The sequence below is a fragment of the Schistocerca serialis genome, chromosome 4, assembly GCF_023864345.2.
Source record: "Schistocerca serialis cubense isolate TAMUIC-IGC-003099 chromosome 4, iqSchSeri2.2, whole genome shotgun sequence".
In the NCBI taxonomy this organism is placed as follows: domain Eukaryota; kingdom Metazoa; phylum Arthropoda; class Insecta; order Orthoptera; family Acrididae; genus Schistocerca; species Schistocerca serialis.
This window is the reverse complement of record NC_064641.1, coordinates 438,986,655-439,001,174: the sequence shown is the minus strand read 5'-3', so window position 1 is coordinate 439,001,174 and position 14,520 is coordinate 438,986,655. Positions and strand designations below refer to the sequence as shown.

Genomic DNA, 14,520 nt, shown 5'->3' with positions numbered 1-14,520 from the left:
AGAGGGGAAAGCTACGGAGAACTGTGAAACGCAATCTTCTCACAGAATAATGTCCTTGTTGTTATTTTCTAAATACGATTTCAGTTTGGAACAAGCAAAATGCTTCACGTAAAAATAAGAATATAAAAATCTTTAACGAATATTTACCGCGTGAAGTTTTGTTTTACTTCAATTCAAATAACATTTGCTTTAGAAAACACAGGGTTCCTTGATTTATGTTATGGAAACTCAAGTTTAGCGAATTGAACGGAAAACTGAGGTAGGACGAAGTGTTCATAAACTCCTGTGGCACATATTGCCAATTGCTGTTACGAGGTTTCATAACCAATCTCACATATGGTGGTAACTGTAAATTGGTGAAGCGGAACATTAACTAGGTATCACCACAATTTGATTTTGCACTGCCGCCTTGTACAGTTTAAACAGTTGAAATGTTAACTTCTTCCCACCCGAGACAGTTTTAACCCACTACTGCATTTAACACAAAACAATAACTTAAAGATTAAAGAGTCGTGAGTGTATGGGTCGTTGTTCAGAAACTAAGTGTCAGAGTTAATATTCAAACGTTTGTGGTTCAATCCTCTGTTGGCCCTAGAAATTTCAACGGGTCTTACAAGTTCTTTCACCTTTGACAGTGTTTATTAATGTGAAAAATGCCCGCTTTCACCGTGGTTCTAAGCCCACGTTGAACTGTATGTCGTCCTATAATCGACTGGATAAGGGCGTTAAGAGGTCGGAGGAAGGCAGGGTCGCTATCTTTTGCAATGCTGGCGTGCAGGAAGAGATTCAGCGAGGTTCTGGAACGTAGCGATACTGACGTGGAACCATGATTACAGCAGTGCGTGGCGAGGTACACTAGGTTTATCGGTTGAGGATCGAAGGCGCCAACAGCCCAGATTCTCGATTAGAGCCAGTCGGGGTGGCCGAGCGGTTCTAGGCGCTTCAGTCTGGAACCTGCGACCGTAGCGGTCGCGCGGTTCCAAACTGAAGCGCCTAGAACCGCTCGGCCGCATCGGCCGGCGCAGGTTCGAATCCTGCCTCGGGCATGGATGTGTGTGATGTCCTTAGGTTGGTTAGGTTTAATTAGTTCTAAGTTCTAGGCGACTGATGACCTCAGAAGTTAAGTGCTCAGAGCCATTTGAACCATTTTCTCGATTAGATTTAAATCTCGAGAGTTTGCTGGTGAGGGAGGTATGGTAAACTAATCTTGGAGCTGTTCGAACCACGCGCGTACACTGCGAGCTGTGTGTCGCGTTATATTATGCTGCTAGTAGATGCCATCTTGCTGAGCAAAAACCAAACTGTGTGTAGGCGTGGACATGGTCCCCAAGGATAGTCGCCTTCCAGAATGTCGAGATGACCCAGGGAATGCCACGAAAACATTCCACAAACAATAATGCTCCCCTCCCCCCCCCCCCCCCCCCCCCCGGCCGTCTGTCTGATGGAGCATAAAACATTCTTCATCTGGAACTCAGTAGACGTCCAGTTGTGGTACTGGTGTGCAAATTCCAACTTTTGTTGGAACTGAACAGCAGTCAGCAACTGAGCACGGATGCATGAACCTGGCATCTGCTGGAGAGGCTCACATGCAGCAACGTTCGCTGAATGGTCGTTGAGGGGATGACGATCGGTTGTTGCACGTCTATTCCCCCGTACACATCTCCACAGTCATAGTTCACCCCTGGCCCGTGGTGCACCATAGTTGCCTAGGGGCCACTCTTGGATAATGCCATTTAGTAATGCATGGTGTACTTCAACCACGGAAGCATGCCAAAAGTTTACTAATGAAGCCGTTCCAGAAATGGTTTCACCCTTGGCCCGAAAGCCAATGACCACACTCTTTTTGACGTTGATAAATCGCTTTGTTTCCACTTTACGATAACGGCTGCAGTGTTTCCACGTCTCCACAGACCCGACATGATCTATATACCCTCCACTGCTCGTGCTGCTACCTGCCATATGTGAGTGGTTATTGCACATTAACGTTGAATGTAAGTGGTGGCCACATTACTGTGACTGTACCATGTAGAAACAAAGAACAGAAATTGACACGCAGCGGACAATCTGCGAGAAACGATGCGTGCGTATTATGTCGGTGCTAAGAGGCTGGAGTAGCAGGTTACGCACAACACACCAGACACTCCCGTGAGGGCACGTCCATGGCATAGGCAGTATTTCGAGTGGTCGTCGTCGGGTTCTCTCATATGGATCATGCTAGCTGCGGACTTCCCAGTTTAATGCAGATGTTGTTGTAGTCGAACGAGAATGGTTTTGTGGTGGACTGAGAGACAATACGGAACGTTCTCTACACATCTATTTTGCAGCTCTGCTATTACGTCTAGCTTCCCCAACATCTCTGTGTACCCGGTCGCCCTTACTGCCTTGTGAAAGACTTACAAGTGATCAGCACGTTGAAGCAGTGATTTTAAACAGAGGGCACATTACGTCAGAAGACCGACAATGGCGTCCTCTTCTCAGTTTCTGCGCCTACCGTGAAGCTGAAGGTAGGACATTTGAAAGTGAACCCATCCTCAAACTGATTACATATCCAAACGCTACCATTGCCGGACGTGGGTTCCTCGTCAAAACTTCATCTATCATGCGTATACAACCCGTAAAAGTCTTTCATTGGAGTTATCAAGCACCCTTTGTATGTTTTTAAAACACGATTATGTAGCCGGCCGGTGTGGCCGAGCGGTTCTAGGCGCTGCAGTCCGGAGCCGCGCTGCTGCCACGGTCGCAGGTTCGAATCCTACCTCAGGCATGGATGTGTGTGATGTCCTTAGGTTAGTTAGGTTTAATTAGTTCTAAGTCTAGCGGACTAATGACCTCAGATGTTAAGTCCCATAGTTCTTAGAGCTATTTGAACGACGATTTTGTAGCACAGATAGTTCACAATGAAAACATTATTCCGGGAAGATGATGATGATGATGATGATGATGATGATGATGATCGTCATCATCGTCGATGAGATGATGACAATACAAACACCCAGTCTCCTGGTGGAGAAAATCCCCTACCCGGCCGGGAATCGAACCCGGGACCCCATGGTCCAGAGGCAGCAACGATAGCCACTAGACCACGAGCTGCGGACTTCGGTGAAGAGTAACGGACAAGATGTAAAACACCAATCGATGTATTGGTAAAGGAAACTATTGCAAAGGTGATAGTGTTTCCGTAGAAATGATTAACTTGTCAAAATATTAGCCACCCTCTCTCCCTCTACCCTCCTTAAAAGAGCAAATCGTTACATTGAAGCAGTGCAGAAGTTGGTACTGGTGGTCATGTAACGCTCTGTGACAGAATGGCAGAAAGGATCTGTCGTATTTGGACGTGTCCGTGACCTAACGATAAATAAAGTTCCCCGATTTGGTGGTGTAACAAAGCATACTATGCACCGTGTCCACAAGGAATGGTGTAACACGACGTTCCCCCGGAAATCCTGAAAAGATAACTCTCACGAATCGGAGACTAGTGTCACGCCTTGCGAATGACCTTCAGTTTCAAACTCGACAGGAACTGCCCATATTTGTGAACACAGATCCATCTCAACCAATTTCCGAGGGAAAATTTCGAGTGGAATTGGATTGAATGGTAAGTTGGAGTCTGCAACTTTGCCGAGGGCTACTGCTCAGAGTAGCACATAAAACTGCACGCTTTCACTGGGCCAAACAACACAGAAGCTGGATGGTAGCTGACTGGAAGTGTGTAGAGTATGTAGTGTAGTCTGGCGAATCGCGATTTGCCTTGTTTCAGATGATACTAGGCATTTCTGAAGGCTTTAGCTCATGCCAGATTTGGTTCTCTGACTTTACGAGGATGTTTTCTGTACCATGATTTGGGCCCATTCATCAAGGTACTTCTAAGATGGACCTGAATGTTTATTTCAACATTCTCGGTGATGGAATATTGTACTAATCTTCATCTTCAGGATGAGTGCACTTTGGTCAACCGTTTGCCAAGATGAAAACAGCCGTTTTCACAGAATTTCATGCATACATTGCTGGTTTGACGCACACTATGGCACCCTGTTGCAGAACGATTGCCTCGCTAAATCTCCCAGTCTTAATTGCATAGAAAATGTGTGGGACTATGTGGAGCAGCGAGTGAAACGTATCGTCAGTATCCACATATTTTGATAGATCTGCAAGGTACAATTGCCTATTAATAGCTTCAGCTGGATATGTAAATCTGAAGAAACTTAATGACACGCAGTATTGCCTGATTGAGATCTTTATCAAGACGAGAGGCGGTATTCCACGGTATGGGCGTCTTGTCTCTGGGGGGCGAAAGACTTATTTTTGTCCAGCGTGCTCACTTAAGGGGGTGTCTATGAAGGCTTGGTGTGGGCGGTGGTTCTCTACCAACGTTGGATATCGGTGCAGTAGAAGAAGACACTCATGGACGCAAGAAGCCCTTTATTACTGTTTTATTTACATTCGTCAGTCTTAGATGCCTGTACTGTTGATCCCTGGCGAGCGCGGCAAAGAACAGACACGGTGTCTGCCGGAGAACTGACCTCCAAGCGACGTCGTCCTTACCAGCGGTAGCGAATGCCTACCACCAATGCGTAAGAGAAAGTCTGGAGCCATCCGTTGAGCCTCGGCTGGCGTGAGGAGGATTCGACGCCAGCGTCGTAGTCACGTGCAGGCGGCAGAGTGCTGAGCTGCCCGAGCACTCTGTTGATCAGACTGCGGTCAGAGGACAGATCAGCGGCGACGGTGGTGGTAGCATCGTCAACAGTACATTGCTGACTGGCAAAGACTGGACGTCATATTGCTGCCCATCTGTTCGACCATGACGATTTGGCCACGGGGGTTTAAATGCAGCTGTTCAGGGCTGACTGTGATGGAAATCGTCGTGGAAGTTTCACCAACAGGGGCTAGTAACGTAGTCTGGGCTGTTGCTACACCATGGCGGGTGGAATCACAGACGAGTCTCAGCCCTGCTGGGTGCTTCATCAGCCGTTCAGCGACTGCGGCCATTTGGGAATGCCCTGAATTCAGTCCTGGGCAGTGGCTCGTTCCGTTACACTTACAAATCAGAAACAGGGTACCACAATATGGGCAAATTTTTTGCAGATCGTTTTGTGTGAAGACAGCTATGCAGGACCTATTGTACTTCACCAGAGGCGAGACAAGGCATACACTTAGACCTGTCTGTCTGCTGTCAGTATTGTAAGAGATATTTACTAAAGTTATTGCAATCCGCATCGAAAAGTATTAAATTTTTAATGAGGCAAGGGAACAAACTGGATTTAGTAATGAAAATAGTTCAGTGAACAATTTTAAAGTTATGAATGAAACTATGGAACAGATCAATGACTAAGAATTACCACTTTGCCCTGGATACAAATATTTTGTGAAAGCGTATAACTAAGTTTAATCAAATTGAGTTCTAGCAGTCTCTGAGAGCTTGGGAATTCATCTAACGTATTTCGCTGTACTGAAGAGTATGTAAGTCAATGCTGCAGATTCAATTAGTCTTCGTCAAGATAGTGATAAATTCATTAGGACAGCTGTGAACTCAGAATTGAGAGTAGCGCAAGGAGGTTCCTTATCGCCATAACTATTGCCAGCAGTCCGAAAGGCACTTCTGGACCCATAAACTGAGAAAGCTATGATGGGACATATGAACTACCCTTCGTTTTATTAATGCTATAGTACTGCTTGCCTCCTATATCTCTAACATCGATCGGTTGTAGAATTTTGGAACACGTATTATGTTCGAGTATAATGGCTTTTCTGGAGACTAGAAATCTACTCTGTAGGAATCAGCATGGGTTTCGAAAAAGACGGTCGTGTGAAACCCAGCTCGCGCTATTCGTCCACGAGACTCAGAGGGCCATAGACACGGGTTCCCAGGTAGGTGGCGTGTTTCTTGACTTCCGCGAGGCGTTCGATACAGTTCCCCCACAGTCGTTTAATGAACAAAGTAAGAGCATACGGACTATTAGACCAATTGTGTGATTGGATTGAAGAGTTCCTAGACAACAGAACGCAGCATGTCTTCTCAATGGAGAGAAGGCTTCAGAAGTAAGAGTGATTTCAGGTGTGCCGCAGGGGAGTGTCATAGGACCGTTGCTATTCACAATATACATAAATGACCTGGTGGATGACATCGGAAGTTCACGGAGGCTTTTTACAGATGATGCTGTGGTGTATCGAGAGGTTGTAACAATGGAAAATTGTACTGAAATGCAGGAGGATCTGCAGCGAATTGACGCATGGTGCAGGGAAAGGCAATTGAATCTCAATGTAGACAAGTGTAATATGCTGCGAATACATAGAAAGATAGATCCCTTATCATTTAGCTACAAAATAGCAGGTCAGCAACTGGAAGCAGTTAATTCCATAAATTATCTGGGAGTACGCATTAGGAGTGGTTTAAAATGGAATGATCATATAAAGTTGATCGTCGGTAAAGCAGATGCCGGACTGAGATTCATTGGAAGAATCCTAAGGAAATGCAATCCGAAAACAAGGGGAATAGGTTACAGTACGCTTGTCCGCCCACTGCTTGAATACTGCTCAGCAGTGTGGGATCCGTACCAGATAGGGTTGATAGAAGAGATAGAGAAGATCCAACGGAGAGCAGCGCGCTTCGTTACAGGAGCATTTAGTAATCGCGAAAGCGTTACGGAGATGATAGATAAACTTCAGTGGAAGACTCTACAGGAGAGACTCTCAGTAGCTCGGTACGGGCTTTTGTTAAAGTTTCGAGAACATACCTTCACCGAAGAGTCAAGCAGTATATTGCTCCCTCTACGTATATCTCGCGAAGAGACCATGAGGATAAAAATCAGAGAGATTAGAGCCCACACAGAAGCATACCGACAATCCTTCTTTCCACGAACAATACGAGACTGGAATAGAAAGGAGAACCGATAGAGGTACTCAAGGTACCCCCCGCCTCACACCGTCAGGTGGCTTGCGGAGTATGGCTGTAGATGTAGATGTAGATTAATGCTGTAGTACTGTTTGCCTCTAGTGCAAATGAACTTCAGCAAAACAATACAAATATAATGTGCAACCAAATATCGAATGAACAGTTAACCTGATGCTTAGTAGTGGTTTTAGTAAACTGAACAGGGCTTTCAGGACCTAGATTCCGATGTCTGAAAATGTAGGTTTACAATGGATTTGTATTTCCAGTTCTGGCTTATTTGCAGCGGGACATTAATTGTAATGTGATAATCAGCAAAAATTTGGGGAAACTTCAACGAGGAAGGGATTCCTGCGTCCTGAGAATTACTGGGAGAGATGAAAAGACTGACAAATGGACCAATGGGCAGAGTGGAGTCGATGACGTCATTATGACTATAATGGAAATGAAATAATTTGTGAGACATGTAGTTAAGCGAATAGGTGAACAAGGAAGTTCTTTCCCGATAACAGGAGATAAGACTACTGAGACGAACACTTAATAGAGAATGGGTAGATGACACTACAAAACGTAATGGAGTAACAGTGATATGTATTACTGAAGATCGTATAGGATTTAGAAGGCTAAGAACGCATATATCCAGATGTGTATGTCAAACAGTGCTTCTGCGTCTACAATAGGTTGTGTGTGTGTGTGTGTGTGTGTGTGTGTGTGTGTGTGTGTGTGTGTGTGTGTGTGAGTGAGTGAGTGAGTGAGTGAGTGTGTGCGCGCGCGTGCCGGCGAGGGAGGGAAGGTGGAGAGAGAGAGAGCACTGTTGTGAAATGAAAGAGGCGATGTATGGTTAAAACCAATTTAATCGACTACTACTAGTGTGTTCGTGTCACTTGCCAGCGTAGTAAAAATCAGCCGCTACGCACAAGTGTGTCGGTGACGACAGTGAGTAATTCACTGTGCCAAATGTAGAGTTCTAAAATCTTGAGTATGCTAAAGACAGCGGACGAGCAAAAATAGCGGACAACGGCTGCGTGTGGAGACAGTGAAGTTAACAAATTCTCGTCTCGCTCATTCATCTTACTGTGATGGATCTGGTGTTACTGTGCTAACGTAATCTTTATTTTATTGACTGCTTTGTTTTCATGGAACGTTGCAAAGATTGCATGTGGAATTTATATTTCAAGTGCTCTCGCACAGCAGATGGCACGTATCTAAAACCAAAAAGTTATTTGTGAATTAGAATTCCTTTACTTGAACAAATAAATAGCATTCGCTGCACATAAGAAATAGGTAAACATTTTTTATTCTAAACTGTTAAACTAGTGAAAAAGTCAGTTACAGTAGGGAGGGAAAATAGTTTTGGATATTATTTGCCACTTATAAGAAAAACGAGACAATAAAAGGATATAGTAAAATGTCTCCATACATTGCGTTATAAATGTGGCTTGATGTGTTTATATGTAAATATTTTCTCAAGCAGGTGACTGTTGATTTTTTTGAATGTTTAGATGACATTTTTTGAATTCTTTCAGTTGTCTCCAGTGTAGAGAATTCCGCATGCCACTTCAGTTAAGGTCCTTCACCAGTTAAGGACCTTCACCATGAATTTTCCGTTTCTTATTGATAGACTCTGTTATTATTGCTAGTCTTTTCATGCTTTCACAACATTCTAACACTCACTAAAAGTGCGGCACCATCCAGGAATGCTAGGCCAGATGCACTGCATAAGCCAGATGCGCTGCAGTACTCACTTGCCACGAGTAGTCTATTGAGACAACAAAGTCGCTCGTGTAAAAATCGGCTTAAGACACTTGACTCGTAGGAAGGACTAGCTTCCATTCCCACTAGGGCTTTCATGATTTACTTTTTGCGTGGTTCCCTAAGCCATTTGAGGCGAATCCGGCGACAATGCTCTAATCACAGCTGTAGTCTAAATCTTTCCACTTGTTTCCTTCGTATCTTACTTTGGTACCCTGCTAAACACGTAACATCCCACCTAGCCGTTTATGCGTTTGCAGTCGTCTGTTAGGCAGTTTACGTGGTATTCTAGTAATCAGATATTACTTCTGCTTCTGTTGCTCTGACTTGTTTAGAACTTGTTCTTGTATGTCCTCTTCAATGACTGCATGTTGTTTCAGCATCCTTTTCGCTGACATCGTCGGGTTCACGGTGCTGGCCTCGCAATGCACAGCCCAGGAGTTGGTACGGCTGCTGAACGAGCTGTTTGGCCGCTTCGATCAACTCGCTAACGTGAGTATTCCTTTAACCGGTGTCGCTAGCTTTGTCAGTTCCATACTATTGCCAGACGTTAATTTTATTGTGCGCTGGTCTCTTTAGGATTGGGGGGGTATCTCACACTAGTACTTCAATAAGAAAATATGAGAAAGGTGAAATTAACTCAGACTTCAAGAAGATAAAAATTCGATTTCCGAAGAAGCCAGTAGCGAGAGATTACCGAACCACCATCAGTGCAGAATACTGACACGAATTATTTACAGAAGAATGGAAGGCTAGTAAAGGCTGACACGGGGAAAGATCTGTTTGGGTTGTGGGCAAATGAAGGAACACGTGACTTAGTACTTGAACCTACGAACAATCTTAGAAGTTACGTTGAAGAAAGGCAACCCTACGTTTGCAATAGCAGTTTTAGATTTAGGGGAAAGGTTGTGACTGTGTTTGACTGGAATCACTCTTTCAAATTTAGAAGTGGCAAGGACAAAATACAAGGAAACGATATTCCCAATCTGTATAGAAACCAGAATAGAGTTGGAAGACTTGAAGAAAACGAAAGGGAAGCACTAATTGAGAAGGAATTGAGAGAGTTTTGTAGCATATATCTGATGTTCCTCAGTCCATACACTTAAGTCTTATCCCCATATATCAGATATCAGCAATATGGAAAATGCTGGCCCTGAAAGCCCGCATGGGATGGATAATGTTATGAAAAGAGGACATAGGATGAAAAACAACTAAAGTAAAACAGGGGTAACGAAATGGTGTCAAATTAAGCCTGCAGATTGTTATAAGTTTGAATTACGAAATGAGACACTGGAAGTAGTAGATGAGCTTAAAAATGGATTTTTTGCTTCTGTTTTGAGAGTAAAAACGTGATCCGGGTAGAATGTTTTATTTTTAATACCTTATCGATTGGCCAGTTTCAGCCTTTGGTCATTTGCAAGCACGTATCTTAAGTTTCCAGTTTTAGTTAGTTGCGCTGTGTAACGTCCAGTATTAGACGCGGCTTGTTCTGTGATACTGTTCCCGTGCGTTTTCCAGGACTTGGGCACTGTGTACTTTCACGATAGGATTAGTGGTTCATGCAGTTCGGCGAAACAGAACTGCCGTACATACGGCCATTCGCCGACCGCTTAGGCTACCAGACGTACAGACGCGTCCGGATGGTTGCCAAGCTACAGGCGTCATCTGCCGCAACCAGTTCAAGCGCCTGCGAGACAAACACCGACACGGGTTCACCTCTCGTGTTAGTAAAAGTCAGAAATTTGCTCGGTATACTCACTTCAACCTCGTCAGCGAGTGATGTGACGTCATCTCCGAACTTACCGTCTCCGTGTGTCCGTAGACTCGACTCCTGAGTCTGTGCTGCAGACCACTCATCCCTGAGTCCGTTGTCGGGTTCAAGTGGACTGGACTCGCTCTGAAAGGAGAGCGAGTACGCAAGTTTGCAAGTATTCCGCGGACTCGCTGCATTCCTGCTAAACACACACAAACGTTTTGAAAGAAATTTCAGCCATTAAATTAAAATTATTATTTATTTATTTCAGACGGTTATGATTTCGGCTTTATAGCCATTCTCAAGTGCAAGTTGAGATATCAAAAAATGTCCAGTCTGCCAGAATGACAGAATTTATATACCAAAATAACAACTGATCGGTTGGCAGCGTATTTGGGACCCCTGAAAAGCCAAAGAAACTGGTACACCTGCCTAACTTCGGCCCCCAGCGAGTACGCAGAAGTGCCGCAGCACGACATGGCATGGACTTGACTAATGTCTGAAGTAGTGCTGGAAAGAAATGACACGGTGAATCCTACAGGGCCGGCCGCGGTGGTCTAGCGGTTCTAGGCGCTCAGTCCGGAACCGCGCGACTGCTACGGTCGCAGGTTCGAATCCTGCCTCGGGCATGGATGTGTGTGATGTCCTTAGGTTAGTTAGGTTTAAGTAGTTCTATGTTCTAGGGGACTGATGACCACAGATGTTACGTCCCATAGTGCTTAGAGCCATTTGAACCATTTTGAATCCTGCAGGGCTGTCCATAAATCCGTAAGAGTACGAGATCTCTTCTGAACAGCACGTTGCAAGGCATCACAGAAGAGTTTTCCTGGAACCACACTGTAGCAATTCTGGACGTGTGTGGTGTCGCATTGTCCTGCAGGAATTGCCCAAGTCCGTCGGAATGTACAATGGGGATGAATGGATGGAGGTGATCAGACAGGATGCTTACGCACGCGTCACCTGTCATGGTCGTATCTAGACATATCAGGGTTCCCACATTACTCAAACTGTGCACGACCCACACTGTTACAGAGCCTCCACTAGCTTGAATAGACCCCTGCTGACATGCAGGGCCCATGGATTCATGAGATTGTCTCCATACCCGTACAGGTCCATCTGCTCGATACAACCAGGCAACATGTTTCCAGTCATCAACAGTTTAATGTCGGTGATGATGGGCCCAGGTGAGACGTAGAGCTTTGTGTCGTGCAGTCATCAAGGATACACACCAGTGGGCCTTCGGCTCCTAATGCCTATATCGGCGATGTTTCGTTGAATGGTTCGCACGCTGACACTCGTTGATGTCCCAGCATTGAAATGTGCAGCAGTTTGCCGAAGAGTTGGATTTCTGTCACGCTGAACGATTTTCTTCAGTCGTCGTTGGTTCTGATTTTGGATGACCTTTTTCCGGCCACAGCGATTTCGGAGGTTTGAGGTTTCACCGGATTCCTGATATTCACGGTACACTCGTGAAATGGACATACGGGAAAATCCCCACTTCACCGCTACCTCTGAGATGCTGTGTCCCATCGCTCGTGCGCTGACTATAATGCCACGCTCAAACTCACTTAAATCTTAGTAACCTGCCACTGTAGCAGCAGTAAGCTCCGTATCTAAGAACTGCGCCAGACACTTGTCGTCTTAAATAGCAGTTGCCGACCGCACCGCCGTATTCTGCCTGTTTACATATCTTTGTATTTGAATAAGCATACCTGTACCAGTTTCTTTGGTGCTCCAGTGTACATGCATTTATATAGATAAAACTTCTTCGAATGCTGCTTAATTATATTTTAATTTTTAATATCTATTCAGAGAATATCTAACAATTACGTTAGCATACACACACACACACACACACACACACACACACACACACTTTCAAGGTGTTATGGAGTCTGTAAAGACAGTTCCAGAAAGCCGGCTGGAGTGGCCGAGTGATTCTAGGCGCAACAGTCTGGAACCGCGAGACCGCTACGGTCACAGGTTCGAATCCTGCCTCGGGCATGGAAGTGTGTGATGTCCTCAGGTTAGTTAGGTTTAAGTAGTTCTAAGTTCTAGGGGACTGATGACCTCAGAAGTTAAGTCCCATAGTGCTCAGAGCCATTTTTGAACAGTACCAGAAAACATGAGATGAGGATGAAGTGCATTCTGTAAATAACTCTGTCCGAACAGGTCTCGGAAGGTCCAACGTTACTGACAGACCACTGTATCACTTTTAGCAGATAGGCATCGCTGAATGCAGACATGGAGGTGCATGTGATCAGCACACCGCTCATCCGGTTGTTTTCAGTTTTCTTGGCCATAGCAGCTACTTCTCAGACAAGTAGCTCTCAGTTTGCCTCACAAGAGCTTAGTGCACCCTACTTGCCAACAGCGCTCGGCAGATCTGGACCGTCACCCATTCAAGTGCTAGCCAAGCCCGACAGCGCCTGACTTCGGTGATCTGATGGGAACCGGTGTTACTACTGCGGCAAGGCCCTTAGCCGAAATCTCTAAGTAATGATTAATTACTGAAATAAATTACAGAAATCAATGATAAGCTACACAACTCGCTGTTAGCCTATAAACGGAAGTTGGCATGATAAAATGAATACAGAAATATTGCACTTGTTTGTCGTCGGAGTATAACGGTGACGTTGTTCTTTTCTCAGTTTTCGTTTGACGGAGTACATATGTTTCCTCATGGTGGATGTGGAATAAACAAGAATATAATCATTTTGTTTGCATTTGGCGAAATTTTTTGTGAAGCGTGAACTATAACTTGAAACTTATTCTAGATACCACTCCTCTCCTAATGGAACACATTTACAGCTGTGTACTTCTCATCTCACACCCTCAGAGGTCTCACAAAACACAGGTTTGTTGTAGGTCCTCTTGTTCCGGCAGTCGGTCGTTTCACCCTGTCAGTGCTACTTCACAACCGCAAGATCGTGTACTTGGCTTCCGTACTAACGGTAAGTCACAATTAGCGTTACACTACTGCATGATTCATTAAGAGAGAACGAGCCAACGAATATGAAGCGACGGCAGCGTCACGGTTGTAAGACTCGCCATAATCGCGTAATTACAACGAGAATGGAGGGAGCCCATTAAGCACTGATGTAGCAGTGGCGCCTGATACATGAAGTATTCAACCCGCTAATTTTACCCGTAATAGCTCCGTTTCTGATCTCTACTTGCTAGTAAAGTTTCCAGACAACAGCCACTCCCACCGATTTGTCGTACACGGAATCTTTGCCTGCCGCCAGCTTCATGGACTCTGTTTTGGCTCAGCGATGTCACAAGCCCACAAGGTCATGCCATATGCATGCACTGTGACAGCTTTTATGCCGGTGCATCACATTCGAAGTGCATTCCAGGCTTACACCGACCACACCAGCGGTTCGTCAGGCACTACTTTAAGTGCACTACTTCCGAGTTACACTTATTGTCAGGAAACTTGCGCTGACTGCACCCTGTGGCTCATCAATCTGAGCACAGCTCACCGAACAGTACTTCTGACAGAATTTCTTTGCCGATCTGGACACCGACCAGGACCATGTGTATTCAGCGGACAGTTATTAGCAGGTGCTAATCCTTTGTAACTCGCAATAGGTTTGTGAAGTGTGCGTCATACTACACTACAGGCCATTATAATTGCTACACCAAGAAGAAATGCAGATGATAAACTGGTATTCATTGGACAAATGCATTATACTAGAACTGACATGTGATTACATTTTCACACAATTTGGGTGCATAGATTCTGAGAAATCAGTAGCCAGAACAACCACCTCTGGCCGTAATAACGGCCTTGATACGCCTGGGCATTGAGTCAAACAGAGCTAGGATGGTGTGTACAGGTACAGCTGCCCATGCAGCTTCAACACGATGCCACAGTTCATCGTGAGTAGTGACTGGCGTATTGTGACGAGCCAGTTGCTCGGCCACCATTGACCAGACGTTTTCAATTGGTGAGAGATCTGGAGAATGTGCTGGCCAGGGCAGCAGTTGAACATTTTCTGTATCCAGAAAGGCCCGTACAGGACGTGCAACATGCGGTCGTGCATTATCCTGCTGAAATGTAGGGTTTCGCAGGGATCGAATGAAGGGTAGAGCCACGGGTCGTAAGTCATCTGAAATGTGACGT

At 45.1% G+C, this 14,520-nt stretch overlaps 1 protein-coding gene across 1 annotated transcript in view; it reads left to right on the top strand.

Moving 5' to 3' along the window:
* LOC126475054 (Ca(2+)/calmodulin-responsive adenylate cyclase) overlaps positions 1–14,520 on the top strand; it is a 375,710-nt gene that overhangs the window by 133,987 nt on the left and 227,203 nt on the right. The window contains exon 7 of the mRNA XM_050102605.1: positions 9,019–9,130. Within this exon, the coding sequence (XP_049958562.1) occupies positions 9,019–9,130 (112 nt within the window). The remainder of the gene's footprint in view (positions 1–9,018; positions 9,131–14,520) is intronic.